The sequence below is a fragment of the Rattus rattus genome, chromosome X (genome assembly GCF_011064425.1).
Source record: "Rattus rattus isolate New Zealand chromosome X, Rrattus_CSIRO_v1, whole genome shotgun sequence".
NCBI classification, from domain to species: domain Eukaryota; kingdom Metazoa; phylum Chordata; class Mammalia; order Rodentia; family Muridae; genus Rattus; species Rattus rattus.
Window position 1 is genome coordinate 59,527,129 of NC_046172.1, and position 19,555 is coordinate 59,546,683.

At 38.0% G+C, this 19,555-nt stretch overlaps 1 protein-coding gene across 1 annotated transcript in view; it reads left to right on the top strand.

Moving 5' to 3' along the window:
• The window catches only part of Tex11 (testis expressed 11), a 161,014-nt gene that overhangs the window by 65,468 nt on the left and 75,991 nt on the right, over positions 1-19,555 (top strand). The window contains exon 10 of the mRNA XM_032889391.1: positions 14,006-14,060. Within this exon, the coding sequence (XP_032745282.1) occupies positions 14,006-14,060 (55 nt within the window). The remainder of the gene's footprint in view (positions 1-14,005; positions 14,061-19,555) is intronic.

Sequence of the window (19,555 nt, forward strand, 5' to 3'; positions counted from 1 at the left end):
CTTTACCGTGCCTGCCTGGATGCTACCATGTTCCTGCTTTGATAATAATGGACTGAACCTCTGAAACTGTAAGCCAGCCCCAAATAAATGTTGTCCTTTATAAGACTTGTAGTGATCATGCTGTCTCTTCACAGCAATGGAAACTCACAATTACATTGATATATTTTTATATATTGAACTATACCTGCCTACTTGATAATGGTGGATGATATTTTTTATGTGTTCTTAGTTCGGTTGTAGAGTACTTTACTAGTATTTTTGTATCAATGTTCATAAAGATAAATTGGTATTCTCCTTTCTTCTTAGTCTTTGTATATTTTAGGTATCGATGATGGCCTCATAGAATGAGTTTGGCAAGCGTTCTTTCTGTGTCTATTTTGTGGAATAGTTTGAGGAATATTGGTATTAGCTCTTTTTTGAAAGTGTGGTAGAATTCTGTTCTAAAATCATCTGGCCCTAGGCTACCTTTTTTTTTTTTTTTAAGTGACTCCTTTTGTTTCCTTAGGAGTTATAGGGCTGGTTAAATAGTTTACCTGATCTTGATTTAACTTTGGTAAATGATATCTATCAGAAAACCATCCATTTCATCCAGATTTTCTAAGTTTGTGGAGTACAGGCTTTTGAAGTAAGATCTAAGGATTCTTTGAATTCCCTCAGTGTCCATTGGCTGTGTCTCCCTGTTCATTTCTGATTTTGTTAAATTGGGAGACTGTGTCTCTGTCTTTTGGTTGGTTTGGGTAAGGGATTGTTTATCTTGTTTTCCCCTAAAGAACCAGCTCTTGGTTTAGTTGATTCTTTGTATGGTTTTCTTTGTTTGTAATTGATTGATTTCAGCCCTGAGTTTGATTATTTCCTGCCTTCTACTCCTCTTCAGTGTGTTTGCTTCTTTTTCTGGAGCTTTCAGGTGTGCACTTTTAGAATTGCTGTATGAGGAACTTTTTAATTTCTTTTTCTTTTCTCGGAGCTGGGGACCGAGACAGGGGCCTTGTGCTTGCTAGGCAAGCGGCTCTACCCACTGAGCCAAATCCCCAACCCCTCTAATTTCTTTATGGAGACACTATCATGTAATGGAGTACTTTAATTTATTTAAGATTTAAACACTTTATAATTACTAAAGAAAATACATCTTCATTGAAGAAAATTTAGTGTACAGAATGTTAAACATTTTAAACAAAATTTATTGAATAAAATAAAAAATGATAGTTATCTAATATAAGATTACTGAGGTAAATACTCTCAAGCACTCTAATTTTGTGGGGGTGTGGTATTGACAATACTCAGATATTTTTAAAAAATTAATCTTTTTACTTGCTAATCTCTTTTTTTTTTTACAGTCTATTCGTTATCCCCTTCTGGATCTGCCCTCTGACAGTTCCTCATCCCATACCTCCTCCCCCATCTCCAAGAGGATGTCCCATCCATCCCCACCCTACCAGACCTCTAAACTCCCTGGAGCCTCCAGTCTCTTGAGGGTTAGGTGCATCTTCTCTGACTGAACCCAGACCCAGCAGTCCTCTGCTGTATATGTGCTGGAGGCCTCATCTCAGCTGGTGAATGCTGCCTGGTTGGTGATCCAGTGTCTGAGAGACCTCAGGGGTCCAGGTTAACTGAGACTGCTGGTCCTCCTACAGGGTCACCCTCCTCCTTAGCTTCTTTTGACTTCTTTTCCTCAGGCTCTTCTCCCACTTAAAACAAACCAGTTTTTTTTATTATAAATACACTGTATTTGTCTTCAGACACACCAGAGGAGATCCCATTACAGATGGTTGTGAGCCACCATGTGGTTGCTGGGAATTGAAGAGGAACATTCAACAAATTAAAGCACTAGCCACCAACCCTGGAAGAGCAATCATTGCTCTTAACTGAGCCATTGTTCTAGTCCATATTTTCAAGTTTTTTAATAATTAAGTTTTTAAAGTCAAAATTGAAAAATATGCTGTTAAACTTCCTGTGGATGTTTCTCAGCTTCAGATTTGTTTTATTTTTCTTTGATATGATTTGGGTTTGTCGAACTCATTTTGTTCATGTAGTGTTTCTTATTATCTTTAGTTGTCTTTTTTCTTTTTAAATTTTTTTTTTGTTTATTTTATTTATTTTATGTATGAGTGCTCTGCTGCATGTACACCGCATGCCAGAGGAGGACATCAGATCCTTTTATAGATGGTCATGAACCACAACATGTATGCTGGGAATTGAACTCAGGACTTCTGGAAGAGCAGCCAGAGCTCTTAACCGCTGAGCCATCTCTCCAGCCTGTCTTTTTTTCATTTAACTCACTGGGACTTTTTTTTTAAACTTTTTTCCTTTTCTTTTTTGAGTGCTCTATCTGCATGTACACCCGTGTGCCAGAAGGGGGCACCAGATCCCATTACAGATGTATGTGAGCCATCATGTTGTTGCTGAAATTAAACTCAGGACCTCTGGAAAAGCAGCCAGTGTGCTTAACTGCTGAGCCATCTCTCCAGCCCCATCATTGAGACTTTTTAAAGACTAGTATTTAGAAATTTCTTTATAGTAAATTTCCATTTATTTAGGGTTGGTGGCTAGTGCTTTAATTTGTTGCATGTTCCTTTGTTCTTATAACCATATTTTGCTATCTAAGCATTCAATATCTTTGTCTGCTGCGACTGGAATACTGCTTGTTTTTTTGTGTGAGATCGTACAGTATTAGGTTCCAATGAAGTAGATTTACATACTGAATTCAATGGACTCTCATAACATGTAGGCCAGCTTGGAGCTGGAGCAGGCTTGAAGTCTGAATATGGGATAGCCAGCTAGGATGTGTCTAGAGTTTAAGTTAATAGAAAGTTGCTTAGAGCTGGGTATGATGCAGGCTTCCCTGCAACCCAGGCTTACAGGGCCCAGCATCATTCTAGGCTGTGTCTGCAGGCTGAGGCTGTACGTCTTTACCTCAGGGATGTGACTTTTACTAGGATATCTCTGGAGCCTAGAGAATTGAATACATGCTCACAGTGGAACAGACTTCAAGTGTGGGGCTATAGTTCTGGACTCAAGAAAGACCTTCAGCTTTCTAATTATGACAGAATCTGGGAGAGGATTTTATTTTACTATGCCAATTACTCTTTCCCCTTATCTAGTCAAATAAAGTTTACTTTTTTTGCTTGGTTAAATAAGTTACTTTTGCTCATTATAGCAGTTATATATATTATATATTATGGAAAGTTAATTTTCTATAGTACAGTACCTGAGTTACTCACTGTTAACATTTTACTTATATTCTTTTGGTAGCTTTCCAAAAATAGTTATTTAAGCATCTTTTACATTTAGTTGTATATGTATATTAATAGGCATATTTAAGCTATTTGGGGGATAAGCAGTTATATGGCTCAGTGAGTAAGGGCACTTGCCACCAAGCCCGATAACCTGAGTTCCATCCCCAGAACCTACATGGTAGAAGGACAGAACAAACTCCTACAAGTTGTGTCACACACACACACACGTGCCCGTGCGCATATATGCACACACAGATATACATGCTTAAATAACTATTTTTGGGAAACTGCCAATGGAATATAAAGAAAATGTTAATAGTGAGTACTGCTGAGTCAACTCTCCGGTCTGACACACACATAACTTCAAAAAAAAAAAAAAAGCTTTTTGAAGTCATGCATGGTATCTTATACTTCTTCTGATCCCAGGATTTGGGAAGCTGAGACAAGGGAACTGACATAAGTTTGAGGCAAGCCTGGGTTACATACTGAGCTCGATGCCAGCCCAGTTGTGGTACCACAAATACTAGCTGAATGAATGAATGAGTGAGTAAATAATTTCACTTGTAGAAATTAAAAGAAGAGATGTCAAAGATTAAGATAATTTTATATAAAATTACTTAAAAGCAAAATAACAAGAATTATATTGCTGACTTTAAAACTTTTAGTACTTTAGTGGAACAAAATTACATAATGTCCATAATGGTTTTAAAAGTAGCTATTATATATACATTCTTTACATTTGAGATGTTTTTATTTATTATTACTTGTTCTTTATTGGTGTTACATATGCTAGAAAGGCTGGATATGTGGCTTAGTAGTAGAGAGCTTGTCATGCATGTTTAAGGCCCTGAGTTTGAGTTTCAGCATTACTGGAAAAAAATGAACTGTATACCACCAGAGATACTAGAGTTCTTATTATAAAAAGTAAGCAAAATACAAAATACAATGTGTTCTATGCACAAAATTAGTGGCCCACTAATATGAGCCCAAATAAAATTTATGCAGTTTTAAGTGCTTCTTAATGTTGATTTTTATTTTTTCTGTTTTCAACTAAGTTATTCAGAATTTGGAGATTATATATATAATATATATATATTATATATATCTATCTCCAACACACACACACACACACACACACACACACACACAGAGACAGACACACACACAATGCTGTGTGTTCTGGGAGAAATTAAAAAGATGGCAGAAAAAAATATCCTCCTAATGGTCAATATCATTTATATGTGTGTGCTGAGGATTGTTTTACAAGGTAACCCTCCCCTAGTGGTGCTTTTCTAGTTCACTGGCCCATTACTGCTACTCCACATTAAATACACAAATCTAAAGTCTTGATGCTATGGAGACATCATGCAGTGTTTGTCTTTCTGGGTTTGTGTTAGCTCATTCAGTATAATTTGGGAGGGACATAGTAGAACATGTGCTATATGAAGAGGGAAGAGCAATAATGATGTGTGAGGTTTTGAGAAGATGGAAGCGTAGGGCAAAGGAAGGGCTGAGACGGTGGCGAAATAACTGCCACTAAGGAGGGTTGAAAAGTGAAAAAACAGAAACCTAACATTTTAATATGCATACACACACATACGAAAGGTGAAAATGTGAAGTTTGGGAGAAAGATCTGGGAAAAGGTGAGGGGTGATTATAATCAAAGTATATTGTGTGCATGTATGAATTCTCAAAGAAAAAATGAAAATGAAAAATATGTTGACAATATTAAAGATTTATCTATGTATTATGTCAAATTATTAAGTTTAAAAATAATCATATATAAACTGATTTTAATAGAAAATGAAACATACTAGCACCATCTAGTGGAAACACAAATTGTGCAGTAATAATTTAAACAGTTTAATTTAATATACATATTAATTTAGAACTAGAGGAAATCTTATGAATTGTCTAGTTTAGGAATTTAGGAACCATTTTCTGTAGAGCTCTTGGGTCCTGACAGGACAGCACATTGTCTAAGTTATACTTTAAATCATTTTCTTACTTGGTATTTTCTTGCAAGATTTTTTTGAAAAATTCTTTGCTTGCTTATAAAATATTTGCAAATGAATGATCCAGACAGCTTCAATTCTGCATCGATCAGGAAGTAGAAGTGTTCTCAGAGTGAGATATTTGTTCCAGGGTGCATAGCTCACGTGGTAGAACTTTAATTTTCTAGGGATAATCTTTCTCCAAGTGTCAATAGTGTCTGTTCCTTCATTTCTGATTTTAATAATTTAAAACCTCTTTCTCATTTTTCTTTTCAATAATGTTAACAGCTTTGCCCCATGTATTTGATCTTTTGAAAGCACCAGATCTTGTGTTTCTTAATTATCTCCATTGTTTTTTAGTTTTTCTTTCATTTCTATGCTAATCTTCATGACTCCTGTGCTTACTTTAGATGCTTCTCTTTCTCACTCGTCCTTGGATAGATTGTTTTGAATGTTGATTTGATGCCTCTATTCTTTTTAAGCATTGAGGTTTCCATCTTTATGTTTCCTGAAAGCATTGCTATAGCTCTATCCCATAAGTTATGTTTTTTTCTAATCAACTCAATGTATTTTTCTAATTCCTCTCCTAATTTTATTAATTGAACCACTGGTTTTTCATTTGTATGTTGTTTAATTTTTACATTTACTAATTCACAGAATTTCATTTTGTAGTTGATCTTAAACTTAATTTCATATTGACTACAGTTCTCTTAAGTCTAATGTGATTTTGTGTGGTCAGCCTATATTCTGTTCTGACATACCTTCTGTGTTCATTTGAAAAGAATGTTGGTGGCCTGTGTTATAAATGGCTTTTTGAGTTTAGTAGGTTTACAGTGTTGTTAAGTGTCCTATATATGCTGTAAATTATACTTACTTCTAGCCACTATGGAAAGAAGAGTATTGAAGATCTCAATTAATACTGAGTAAGGTACATTTCCCTTCCCTTTTGTCAGATTTTTTTTCAGGTATTTTTGTGGCATATATTTACTATAAAATATCTCTCCTTTATTTTGTTCTATTTTTTTGAAGCATGGTGTCATGTAATACATGGTGTCCATTAAATATAAATAAATTAGATAATACAATAAAACTATATAGTAGAGGATGACCTTGAGCTGATCTTTTTGCCTCACTCCCCCAAGTGTTGAAATAACAGACATGCACCATCATGCCTGGCTATAAAATATTCTTCTTTGTGTTTTTTTGAAGTTTGTCTCATATTACCACAATCACTCAAAGATTCATATGGTTATTTGGAACATTTTTTCTATCCATTTACTTTCAACCTCTGTGGTTTTGAAATTTTTGTGGAATTTACAGATAATATGTAGTTGGATTTTGTTTTTTAATGTAATGTGAGCATCTCTGAGATTTTACTGTATTATTTAATCAATGTATATTAAATTACTATTAGTATTGGTAGATGTTTCCTTTGTTCTTTCCTATATGTCTTGTGATTTCTCTCCTTTGTGATTTCTCTCTTTTACTATCTTTTTTGTTTTTTATTTATATAAATAAGCATATAGAGTGATAAATTGTATTTTACTTTGTCCTTACTCATCTCTTTTCCTTACTGCCCTACCCCATTTCTCTGTGATGGTTAGTGTTAATTTTTGACTTGATAAAATCTATAACCTCCTAGGAGATGGGCCTCTGTTCATGCCTGTACATTAATTGAGGTAAGAAGACCCATCTTAGTTTTGGGTTGGACCACTCTCTGGGCAAGGAATCTGGTCCAATTAAACAGAGAAAGTAATCTGAAGTTCCTCTGTCTTTAACCTCCACTGAGGCTTTATTTTTTTAAAAAAATTTTAAACATTTATTTATTTAATGTTTTGCTTGCATGTATATCTGTGTGAGAGAGTCAAGGGTGTCAGATCCTGGAATTACAGACAGTTAATGAGCTGCCATGTTGGTGCTGGGAATTGAACCTGGGTCCTCTGAAAGAACAGTCCATCCTCACAATTGCTGAGCTGTCTCTCCAGTCCCAGAGGGGTTTATTTGTATGTGTTTTGTATCTCTAAAAAACGTCTTCAGAGTTTTCATATATATATATGTATATATATACATATATATATATGAACATATATATGAACATATATGTATGTTCATTTTGATGATAATGGTCCATGCTGCTCTTTGAGGTTGTCAGTACAATGAAACCAGATTGGGATGGAAGCGGACTGGTGAACCTGCCTGTGGAGTTCACAGTAATTTCCCCAGTCTTGTGATCATCAGTGATTTGAAATTCACCAGTGTAACCATACTTCATCATTACACTCTTGAGAGCTGTCTTAGTCAGTGTTATATTACTGTGAAGAGATACCATGGTCACAGTAACTCTTATGAAAGAAAGCATTTTATTGGGGCTTGCTTACAGTTTCAGAGGTTTAGGCCATTGTCATCATAGCAGGGAGCATGGTGGCGTGTAGGCAGACAAGATGTTGGAGAAGTAGCTGACAGTGTTATCTCCTGTTATGTATGCAGCAGGAGGTAAAATAACCACTAAGCCTGGTTTGAGCTTCTGAAACCTCAAAGTTCACCTTGCCAGAACGACACTACCTTCAAAAGGCCACACCTACCCCAACAAGTTCACACCTTTTTTTTGCATTTTTTCTTTATTAACTTGGTATTTCTTATTTACATTTAGGTTGTTATTCCCTTTCCGGTTTTGACCAACATCATAATCCCTCCCCCCCTTCTAGATGGTGTTCCCTCCCATCCTCCCCCCCTACCACCCTACCCCAACAATCCACGTTCACTGGGGTTCAGTCTTGCAGCAGGACAAGGGCTTCCCCTTCCACTGGTGCTCTTACTAGGATATTCATTTGCTACCTATGAGGTCAGAGTCCAGGGTCAGTCCATGTATAGTCTTTGGGTAGTGGCTTGTCCTGGAAGCTCTGGTTGGTTGGCATTGTTGTTCATATGGGGACTCGAGCCCCTTCAAGCTCTTCCAGTCCTTTCTCTGATTCCTTCAACAGGGGGTCCCGTTCTTAGTTCAGTGGTTTGCTGCTGGCATTCGCCTCTGTATTTGCTGTATTCTGGCTGTGTCTCTCAGGAGAGATCTACATCGGCTCTGTCTGCCTGCACTTCTTCTTTGCTTCATCCATCTTGTCTGATTGGGTTGCTGTTTATGCATGGGCCACATGTTGTGCAGGCTTTGAATGTGTATTCCTTCTGCCACTGTTTTAATGTTTTCCTCCCTATTCCCTGCCAAGGGTATTCTTGTTCCCCTTCTAAAGAAGGAGTGAAGCATTCGCATTTTGATCATCGTCTTGAGTTTCGCTGTGTTCTGTACTGCATCTGAGTAATTCAAGCATTTGAATAACCGCCACTTATCATGGAAGTGCATACCATGTGTGTTTTTCTGTGATTGATTTTACCTCACTCAGGATGACATTTTCAGTTCATTCCATTTGCCTGTAATTTCCTTAAAGTCATTGTTTTTTGATAGCTGAGTAATATTCCATTGTGTAGATGCCACATTTTCTGTTCCATTCCTCTGTTGAAGGGCATCTGGGTTCTTTCCAGCTTCTGGCTATTATAAATAAAGCTGCGATGAACATAGGTGGACCGTGTCTTTTGTTATATGTTAGGGCATCTTTAAAAGGTCACAACTCTTAATCCTTCAAAGTAGTGTATCTCCCTTATGATAAACACTCAAATATATGTGCCTATGGGGCCATTCTTACAAACTACCATAAGAGGGCCCATACTAAAAGGTTGCAGCATTAGGAAGGTTGAGAACCACTGCCATAGAGGACCTAGAGGCAAATGCACAGGCACGTACACCTGGATGTAACAGAGGTGTAAGAAATATACAGCTTATCAGTAAATTATACTTGCAAAAACTGACACTAACTAAAAATAATGAAATGAGATCCATGTCCATCTTCTTGCACAGAAAATAAATTAAAAGTGACTCAGCAGCTTTAACTCAGGGCCTGACATTAATAGAGTGAAATGTGGGCAGGCTGCGTCAGGATGCAAATATATGAAAGATGCCTACAATTTGAAAATTCCTCATAACAAAAGAAATTATCAGAGTGAAAAACATAGGCTATGAATATGAAAATGTGTTTGCTATTCATCTTATAAAAGGTTAATATCTAGAATACACGAAGAATTCAAATAAAATATATTAAGTGTTAAGTTAGCCCATGAAATTAACTGAGTTTCCAAAAACAAAACAAAACATACAGGTAGCCAACAAACATTTTAGTGTTTGGTATCCTTATCCATCAGGGACATGAGAATTACAAGTAGTCTGAGATTCCATCATATCCCAGTAAAAGTGGCTAACATAAAACAGTGAAACAAACGAACAAGAAGAATGGTAATAAATGTTGGCAAGAATGTAGGAAAATAGCAGAATAGCCCAAGAATGTTCTCTAGCTCAGTCGCAAAATTTCTTTCCCACTGGAACCTCTTCAGCTGGTTCTCCACAGTCCACATTGTTCTCGGCACTACAGTCTGTCAAGCTTTTATCAGAATTGTCCATTAAGCCATCCTTAGTATTTTCCTAAGCCAAAGTATCAAAAGCTTTCCCATTCTTCCACAAAACACCAGAATCAGGCCTTGTCACTCCTTGGTACCAACTTCTGTCTTAGTCAGTTTACTACTGCTCAGAAAAGACACCGTGCTCAAGGCAACTAATAATAGAAATAGTTTATAGTAGAAGTAGTTTAGTTTTCTCAGTATCAGGGGATTAGATCCTACGGCCGTCATGGTGAGAGGCATGGCAGCAGGCAGGTAGGTGTGGTGCTGTAGTAATATCTGAGAACATCTTTATCTGCAAGTAGGGATCTCACTTGGAATTGCTTTTGAAACCTCAAAGCCCATTCCCATTGACATTTTCCTCCAACAAAGCCATACCTCCTAATCCTTCTGAGAAACTCCACCACCAAGGGAACAAATTTTCAAACATATATGAGTCTATGGGGGAACAATTTCATTCAAGCCATCACAAGGATGACATGTTCAAATTTTGTTTTTCACTGTTTGAAGTATTTATTTATTTATTTATTTATTGATCTTGTCTCAAGTTTATTTGTAAAAACAGCACAGGACACTGGCCATCTGCACATAGTGTGTAGGTAGGTGTGTCACAGCAGTCCATCTGTCTTCACACTGGAAGGAGCCTTTTCTATGGGGACCTCACAGGGGCCTGGGCACCTTTGGGAACCTGAGCTGGAGCTGAAGCCGGGGCCTTAGCTGGAGCTGTGGCCTCTGCCTTGGTTTGAGCCTTGGGCTTTGGTTGGCAGAGCCTACGACCCTTGGCCATGTAGCTTTGAATCCTCTTCCCAAGCTTGGGGTGAGGGATAAAAGCCAGATGGCCGAGTTTGTGGCTGGGGTCCTTTGGCATCTTGGGCTTGATGGCCTGAGGCTTTGCAAGGGCCTTGATGACCTCTACGAGTGCACTCACTGCCTTTGTGTTGTTGGCCTGCATCTTCTTCAGGCCTTGTTGTGCTTCTTGGCAAAGCGCATGTTCCTCAGGAACTTGGAGTCAACCCCCTTAAGAGATCTTTGTGACTAGGGTTTCTTGATGCCATTTCTATACCATTTGTGGGACTGGTTCTGTGTGGTGTGGTTCTTGGACTTGGCCATGTCTGTTTGCTAAGCCATGGCTCCCGCAGTGCCTAGGACCAGAAGAGAAAGCTTTCTCTTATTTTTATTAATCATTTTATCCGTTTATATTTTAAATGATTATCCCCCTTCCCAGTTACCCCTACACAACCCCAAAACCCATCCCTTATTTCCCTCCTCCCTTTTGCCTCTATGACAGTGCTCCTCCACTACCTCACCCACTCCTTCACCACTCTAGCGTTCCCCTATGCAGGGGGAATCAAGCCTCCAAAGGACCAAGGGCCTCCCCTCTCATTGATTTGAGATAAGGTCAGTCTCTGCTACATATGTATCTACATATGTATATGTGGTTCCCTCCATGTATACTCTTTGGTTGGTGGTTTAGTCCCTGGAAGGTCTGGGTGGTCCAGTTGATATTGTTCTTCCTATGAGGTCACAATCCCCTTCAGCTCCTTCAATCTTTCCCCCAGCTCTTTCATTAGGGTCCCTGGGCTCATTCAGATGGTTGGCTGTTAGAATCTGCATCTGTATTGGTCAGGTGCTGGTAGAACCTCTCAGGGAACAGCCATACCCCAGGCTCCTGTCAGCAAGTGCTTCTTGGCTTGGCATCAGCAATACTATCTGGGTTTGGTGTCTGCAGATGGGATGGATCCCTAGGTGGGGCAGTCTCTGGATGGTCTTTCCTTCAGTCTCTGTTCCATTATTTTTGTCCCTGTCTTTCCTTTGGACAGGAACATTTCTGGGTTAAAAATTTTGAGATGGGTGGGTGGCCCCATTCCTCAACTAAGGGCCATGTCTATCTACTGCATATGGTCTCTCTAAGTTCTATCTCCCCTTTGTTGGGTATTTTGGCTATCAAAACAATGGCTTCATGAAATTCGAAGGTAAATGGATGGAACTAGAAAATATCATACTGAGTGTGGTTGCCCAGTCATATAAGACCACACATGGTATACACTCACTCATAAGTGGATATTAGACCCAAAGCTCAGAATGTCCATGACACAATCCACAAACCATATGGAGCTTAAGAAGAAGGAAGGCCAAAGCTAAGACGATTTTCTTAATGATTGATGTCAGAAGGTCCAGATCATTGTGTGTGGTGTCTATATGAAAGCAGGCTGGAGGAAGCTATGATGAGCAAGCCAGTAAGCAGCACCCCTCTATAACCTCTGCACCAGCTCCTACCTTCGGGTTTCTGACCCGCTTGAAGTTTCTGCCCTGTTTTGGTGATGATTCATTATATGTAACAATGAGTGAAATAACCCCTTTCCTTTGCAATTGACTTTGGTCATGGTGATTCGTCACAGCAATAGTAACCTCAAGAGTATCTTCAGTTTTGTTCAATTAACTATTACATATTGGCATACCTTTCTGGAATACAAATTTTATGGTGAATAGTCATTGTGTTTTTGACTTTCAAATTTTGAAACCCTGAGACTCATTAACATAGTATTTATGGTTATCAGGCGTCCCATATGGAATATAATTTGTTAGAAATAAAGAGAACCAAAAATTCAATTTCTTTGTTTCCAATCGCTTTATTCATTCTGAATATAAATCCATGCTATATTAGAAGCTACTCCTTTTTTGGCCACTCACCTGCAAAAAGGACTGATAGTGGTTTATTAGAGTATAGTATGATGCTTAATGCATTTGTTCCTGTGAAAACAGTACTTGATATGAATATATGTATCTATAATATATATTTTGCAGCCTTAAAATTTGTTCAGTAAAAGCATATATATATATATATAAACTAATTTAATGTAAGAATATATATTCATAAATATATGCCTTAGTTAGGGTTTCTTTTGCTATGATGAGACAGCAGGATTAAAAACAACTTGGGGAGGAGAGGATTTATTTCTTTTTTTTTTTTTCCGGAGCTGGGGACCGAACCCAGGGCCTTGTGCTCACTAGGCAAGCGCTCTACCACTGAGCTAAATCCCCAACCCCGAGGATTTATTTCTTAGAACTCTTAGGCCACACTCTTATCACTGAAGGAAGCCAGGGTTGGAACTCAAGGCACGAACCTGGAGGCAAGAACTTAAGCTGCAGCCATAAGGAATGTTATTTAGTGGCTTGCTTCTCATGACTTGTTCAGCCTCCTTTATTACATATACCAGGACCACCTGCCTAGGGGTGACATCACTCCCAGTGGGCTGGGCCTTCTTGCATAAATCGTTAATCAAGAAAATGCCTCATGGTCAAGTCCATGGCTAATTTGCTGGGGGACATTTTCTTAATAGAGGTTCCCTCTTCTCAAAGGACTAACTTGCATTAGGTTGACAAGAAAACTAACTAGGACAACATATTTATCTAAATAGAAGAACATGACTACAATAAAATATTGATTTGTTACATAGAATTTGAGAGTACAGTAGTGCTTACCAGACTCTGAGTAAGAGAGAATTGTTTAACATGTACAAAAATATATTTACATAGTCTGAGCAAGTTTTTATAGTATAGTTAGGTAACTACAGTAATAATTACTCATATATTTCAAAACATCTAGAAAATAGGATTTTAAATTTTCCTCATTAAAATGATAAGAATATGAAGTGATCCATGTACTAATTACCTTCATTTGCTCATTTTATATGTGTATAAGAGTATCCACTTCATCTGATTATATGTATCTTTCAAACACATGGAGTGACCCATGGCTCTAGCTGCATATGTAGCAGAGAATGGCATCAATCTTAGTCCTGGGAAAGCTCGATGCCCCCATGTAGGGGAATGCCAGGGCAGGGAAGCAGGAGTGGGTGGGTGGGTGATCACCCTTGAAGCAGGGAGAGGTGGGATGGGATAGGGCTTTTCTGGAGGGAAAACTGGGAAAGGGGATAACATGTGAAATGTAAATAAAGAAAATATCCAATAAAAGAAAAGAAAAATATATAAAAATTAAAAAAATGTTGATTTGTTGGTTAGCTCCTGAGGAAATTGTGCTTTTCTACAGTTACAAAGTATTGCTTTATAAAAATGACTTGTATGTGTTAGTGAGTAATCTGTTGGCATGCAAAATAGAAAAAATTGGAATAAAGTATGATTATACCATATCTTCTTAGTAATATTATAATCCTTTGTGTGTGTGTGTGTGTGTACACACACACACACACACACACACACACATATATATAATTGAAATGATTGTATATTTACACACATATTTTTCTTTTTTAATGCTAGCCAAAGCTATGATATTGGGAAGATGGGTCAAGATTCTGTTGAGCCAGAAATGCTGGTAAGTATCATTTAATATTAGAGAAGTAGAATGATGAAATACAGTTTATGCTATTATAAAGTTATGTTAGATTACCCCTTATTAGTGAATAGATTATCTATTGGGTACATTATTTAATATTTTAGTGCATTGATTTCCATAAAACTTACATAGCAATATAATAAATATACCTCATAAAGTCATAATCTACTTGTGAATTAACACACATGCACACACATACATATAAAGTATTTTGGACAGTGTTTTACTTTGTAAATCATAACTTTTATTATTCCATAGTATAAAGTTTAATGTTTTCCTTAAATCAACAAGATAGAAGATTTCATAGCCTTCCCAAAAAGCACCACCAACTAGGAACCAAATGTGTGAGCTTATAAGGGACAATTTTAAAAAATTTATTCATACAATATGTTCTGATCATGGTTCTCCTCCCTCAATTCCTTTCATATCCCCCCAAACTCCACATCTCTCCCCTCTCTTAAATAGGCAAACAAGTATCAAAAACACATAGTTACACACATTTAAAATGTAAATAAAAATATCCAATAAAAACACATACATACATACATACATACATACATACATACATACATACATACATACATAAAATAACAAAGAAAACACAAAAAATGTGCTTGGACTCGCATTCCCCCAACCTATAAAAACCACAAAATTGGAAACATAGTAGACAAGCAAAAGACCAGTACAACAAACAGTGCCCAAAGCATTAAGAGACAAAAAGTTTACAAATACATCAAGTTCATTTTGTGTTAAGTATCTATTGCTTGTAATGGGACCTACCTTGAGGTTGGTTAATATCCCTAGTGAGACTCCATTGATAAAAATAATTTTTCTTTGCAAGTAGGTGTCAGTTGCAAACAGCATCTTGGTTAGGAGTGAGAGCCCATGATCACTTCCCCAGCTCAGTATTGGGACTCTGACCAGCTTGAATCTGTGTAGGCCCTGTGCAGGCTGTCACCGTCTCAGTAAGTTCCTATGTGCATCAGGCCTGGAAGATACACTTTCCTTGGAGTCATTTATCTGCTCTGGCTGTTCCTCATAGCTCCCTGAACTCTAAGGGGAGGGTTTTGATGAAATCATCTCTCTTTAGAACTGTATGTTTTGAGGTCTCTCACTCTCTGCACTTGGTCCAGTTTTGGGTCTCTGTGATTGTTGGTATCTACTGGAAGGGGAAGCGTCTTTGATAATGGCTGAATGAGACTGACCTATGGGTATAGCATAATGTCATTGAGTCGTTTTATTGCTATGTTCCTTAGCATAATAATAGTATTTTGGTTTTCCATTGGCTCATGGCCTCTCTAGTTTCAGGTTCTTGGCCACCTGAGGAATATCAGGCCTGGGTTACATCTTGTGAAGTGAGCCTTTAATTCCGATCAGATAGTGGTTGGTTACGCCAGCAATGTTTGTGTCACTATTGCCCCAGCCTATCTTGTAGGCAGGTCACCATAGTAGATTAAAGTGTATAGTTGGGATTGTGTTTTCCTTTTTCCTCTGGTAGCATGACAGGGTACCTTTTAGTACCATGAATAGTAGTTATGAGGGGTGGAGGCTCTAGGTAAGTACCTACTTGTCTTTTCCATGTTCAATGAGTTGTGTAGATAGTCTCTTTAGCAGTAGGGCCTTATATCGTCAGTTTGTGGATAACAACCTTGGAAATAAGCCTTGGCATAATTAGTCCCTTTGGCCAACAACTCAACTAGACGTAATCCATTCCTGGCATAGGGGACTTGGAAGTTAACTGGTTAATTTTAGTATTTAATAAAATGTGGCTGTAATTATTACATGCCATAGCATAGAGGAATTTAAAATATTTATATCCATTAGGATACCAAATGTAACAAGGTATCTATCAAACAATTCTCCTTTCATCTTACCTACTACAGCCACTACTGTATTTTCTGTCTCTATGAATTTTAGTCTAATTAACATTCACAAGCACAACCAAATGTCATTTGTCTTTGTGAATGGCCTTTTTTTTTAAACATATTGTCTTTATAGTTCATTCTATGTGATAGTATGTGTCAATATTTACCTTTTAAAGAATATATCATTGTAATCGCTTTTGCTGTTTTTAAAATATAAAACTAGTGGCTGCATTTTATTATTTCCACATACTGCTTTGTTAAAATTCTCAGAGCCATGGTTCTGATGTTCTTGAACTTTTTGTATATATTTTACATATAAATATATTAATTATACCTGAATTAAAATTTAAAAGATATAATTAAAAACCAGTAATGCCAGTGAAATAATTAGGGTAAATAAGTCTCTGTACCAATTAATACACATTTCTCTCAAGGGGGGGATAAACCCCCAATATTCTGACTTTTATTGTAGATTATCCTGGGCTGTTCTTGAGTTATGTATAAATGGAATTATCCAATATGGACTAGTTGATGTCTGGCTCCTTTTTTTTTTTTATTAACTTGAGTATTTCTTATATACATTTCGAGTGTTATTCCCTTTCCCGGTTTCTGGGCAAACATCCCCCTAACCCCTCCCCCTCCCCTTCTTTATGGGTGTTCCCCTCCCCACCCTCCCCCCCTTGCCCCCCTCCCCCCAACAATCTAGTTCCCTGGGGGTTCCGTCTTAGCAGGACCCAGGGCTTCCCCTTCCACTGGTGCTCTTACTAGGATATTTCATTGCTACCTATGAGGTCAGAGTCCAGGTCAGTCCATGTATAGTCTTTTAGGTAGTGGCTTAGTCCCTGGAAGCTCTGGTTGCTTGGCATTGTTGTACATATGGGGTCTCGAGCCCTTCAAGCTCTTTTCCAGTTCTTTCTCTGATTCCTTCCAACGGGGTCCTATTTTCAGTTCAGTGGTTTGCTGCTGACATTCGCTCTGTATTTGCTGTATTCTGGCTGTGTCTCCTCAGGAGCGATCCTACACTTCTGCACTTCTTTTGCTTCATCCATCTTGTCTAATTGGGTGGCTGTATATATGGGCCACATGTGGGGCAGGCTCTGAAATGGGTGTCCTTCAGTCTCTGTTTTAATCTTTGCCTCTCTTTTCCCCTGCCAAGGTATTCTTGTTCCCTTTTAAAGAAGGAGTGAAGCATTCACATTTTGATCATCCGCCTTGAGTTTCATTTGTTCTAGGCATCTAGGGTAATTCAAGCATTTGGGCTAATAGCCACGATCAATGAGTGCATACCATGTGTGTTTTTCGGTGATTGGGCTACCTCACTCAGGATATTTTCCAGTTCCATCCATTTGCCTATGAATTTCATAAAGTCATTGTTTTTGATAGCTGAGTAGTACTCCATTGTGTAGATGTACCACATTTTCTGTATCCATTCCTCGTTGAAGGGCATCTGGGTTCTTTCCAGCTTCTGGCTATTATAAATAAGGCTGCGATGAACATAGTGGAGCACGTGTCTTTTTTATATGTTGGGGCATCTTTTGGGTATATGCCCAAGAGAGGTATAGCTGGATCTCTCAGGCAGTTCAATGTCCAATTTTCTGAGGAACCTCCAGACTGATTTTGTAGAATGGTTTGTACCAGTCTGCAACCCCACCAACAATGGAGGAGTGTTCTCTTTCTCCGCATCCTCGCCAGCATTTGCTGTCACCTGAGATTTTTGATCTAGCCATTCTCACTGGTGTGAGGTGAAAATCTCAGGTTGTTTTTGATTTGCATTTCCTGATGACTAAAGATGTTGAACATTTCTTTAGGTGTTTCTCAGCCATTCGGCATTCCTCAGCTGTGAATTTTGTTTAGCTCTGAACCCCATTTTTTTAATAGGGTTATTTGTCTCCCTGCGGTCTAACTTCTTGAGTTCTTAGTATATTTTGGATATAAGGCCTCTATCTGTTGTAGGATTGGTAAAGATCTTTTCCCAATCTTTTGGTTGCCGTTTTGTCCTAACCACAGTGTCCTTTGCCTTACAGAAGCTTTGCAGTTTTATGAGATCCCATTTGTTTATTCTTGATCTTAGAGCATAAGCCATTGGTGTTTTGTTCAGAAATTTTTCCAGTGCCCATGTGTTCCAGATGCTTCCCTAGTTTTTCTTCTATTAGTTTGAGTGTGTCTGGTTTGATGGAGTCCTTGATCCACTTGGACTTAAGCTTTGTACAGGGTGATAAGCATGGATCGACCGCATTCTTCTACATGTTGACCTCCAGTTATTCTGAGATTTATTTATTCTCCTCTGTTTCTGAAAAATGAACACTTTGGCTATAATGCAATAGCTACAATATTCCTTAGAGAGTTCATATTTTCTCCATACATTTCTCTATGGGAGCTTACAAACTCTTATAGAGTTGTTTTACAGTAGTTATAGTATTACTTTTTATATATCTCATTTGATTCATCTTAGTGTTTAATTTAAAAATTAAGAGAAATGATAATAGAGACATCATCATTCCTCTGGATCTGGAGGGGACTAATATGCTTGACATTTAAACCAAGTCAATAGAGCATTTTTACCTTGTCCTACTATCTTTATATTATACTTAGAGAGACACACATGTATTGCTATAGAACCTCTTTTTTTAAAAAAAATTTTTGTTATATATTTCTTTACTTACATTTCAAAGGTTATTCCCCTTCCCGGTGGTTTTCTGTACATAAGCCCCCATTCCCTCCCCTCCTCCTCCCCCATATGGTTATTCCCCCCATACATCCCCCTTACTGCCCCCCCATATTCCCCTGCTCTGGGGAGTCCAACCTTGGCAGGACCAAGGTCTTCCCCTTCCACTGGTGCCCCAACAAGGCTATTCTCTGCTACATATGCAGTTGGAGCCCTGGGTCAGTCCATGTACAGTCTTTCCATAGTGGTTTAGTCCCTGAAAGCTCTGGTTGGTTGGCATTGTTGTTCTTATGGGGTTGCAAACTCCTTCAACTCTTTCAATACTTCCTCTAATTCCCCCCAAGGGGGTCCTGTTCTCAGTTCAGTGGTTTGCTGCTAGCATTGACCTCTGTATTGGACATGCTCTGGATGTGTCTCTCAGGAAAGATCTCTATCCAGTCCCTTTCTGCATGCATTTTTTAGTTTCATCAAACTTGGCTAGTTTTGGTGGCTGTATATATATGGGCCACATGTGGGTCAGGCTCTGAATGACCATTCCTTGAGTCACTACTCTAAACTTTGCTTCCATATCCCCTCCTATGGATATTATTTTCCCTTTTTAAGAAGGAGTGGGAGCATCTGCATTTTGGTCATCCTTCTTGAGCTTCCTGTGGTCTGTAGATTGCATCTTGGGTAATTTGAGCTTTTTGAACCTGTTATTTTTAACATTTGTTTCTTATTAACATTTTGGTTAACATTTACATATTAATTATATATCTAAATATCTCTCTATATCTAAATTCCTGGTTCAGAGCCTCTTGCTTTCACTTTGTGAATCCTATCTATGAGGCCTATATGTACGGAAATCTTTCACTACACTAGCTAACCCTGTTGCTTCTCTATGGACCTTTCTACATACTGAAGGTATCACTTATTTACCCCAATTATTTCACTGGCATTACCTT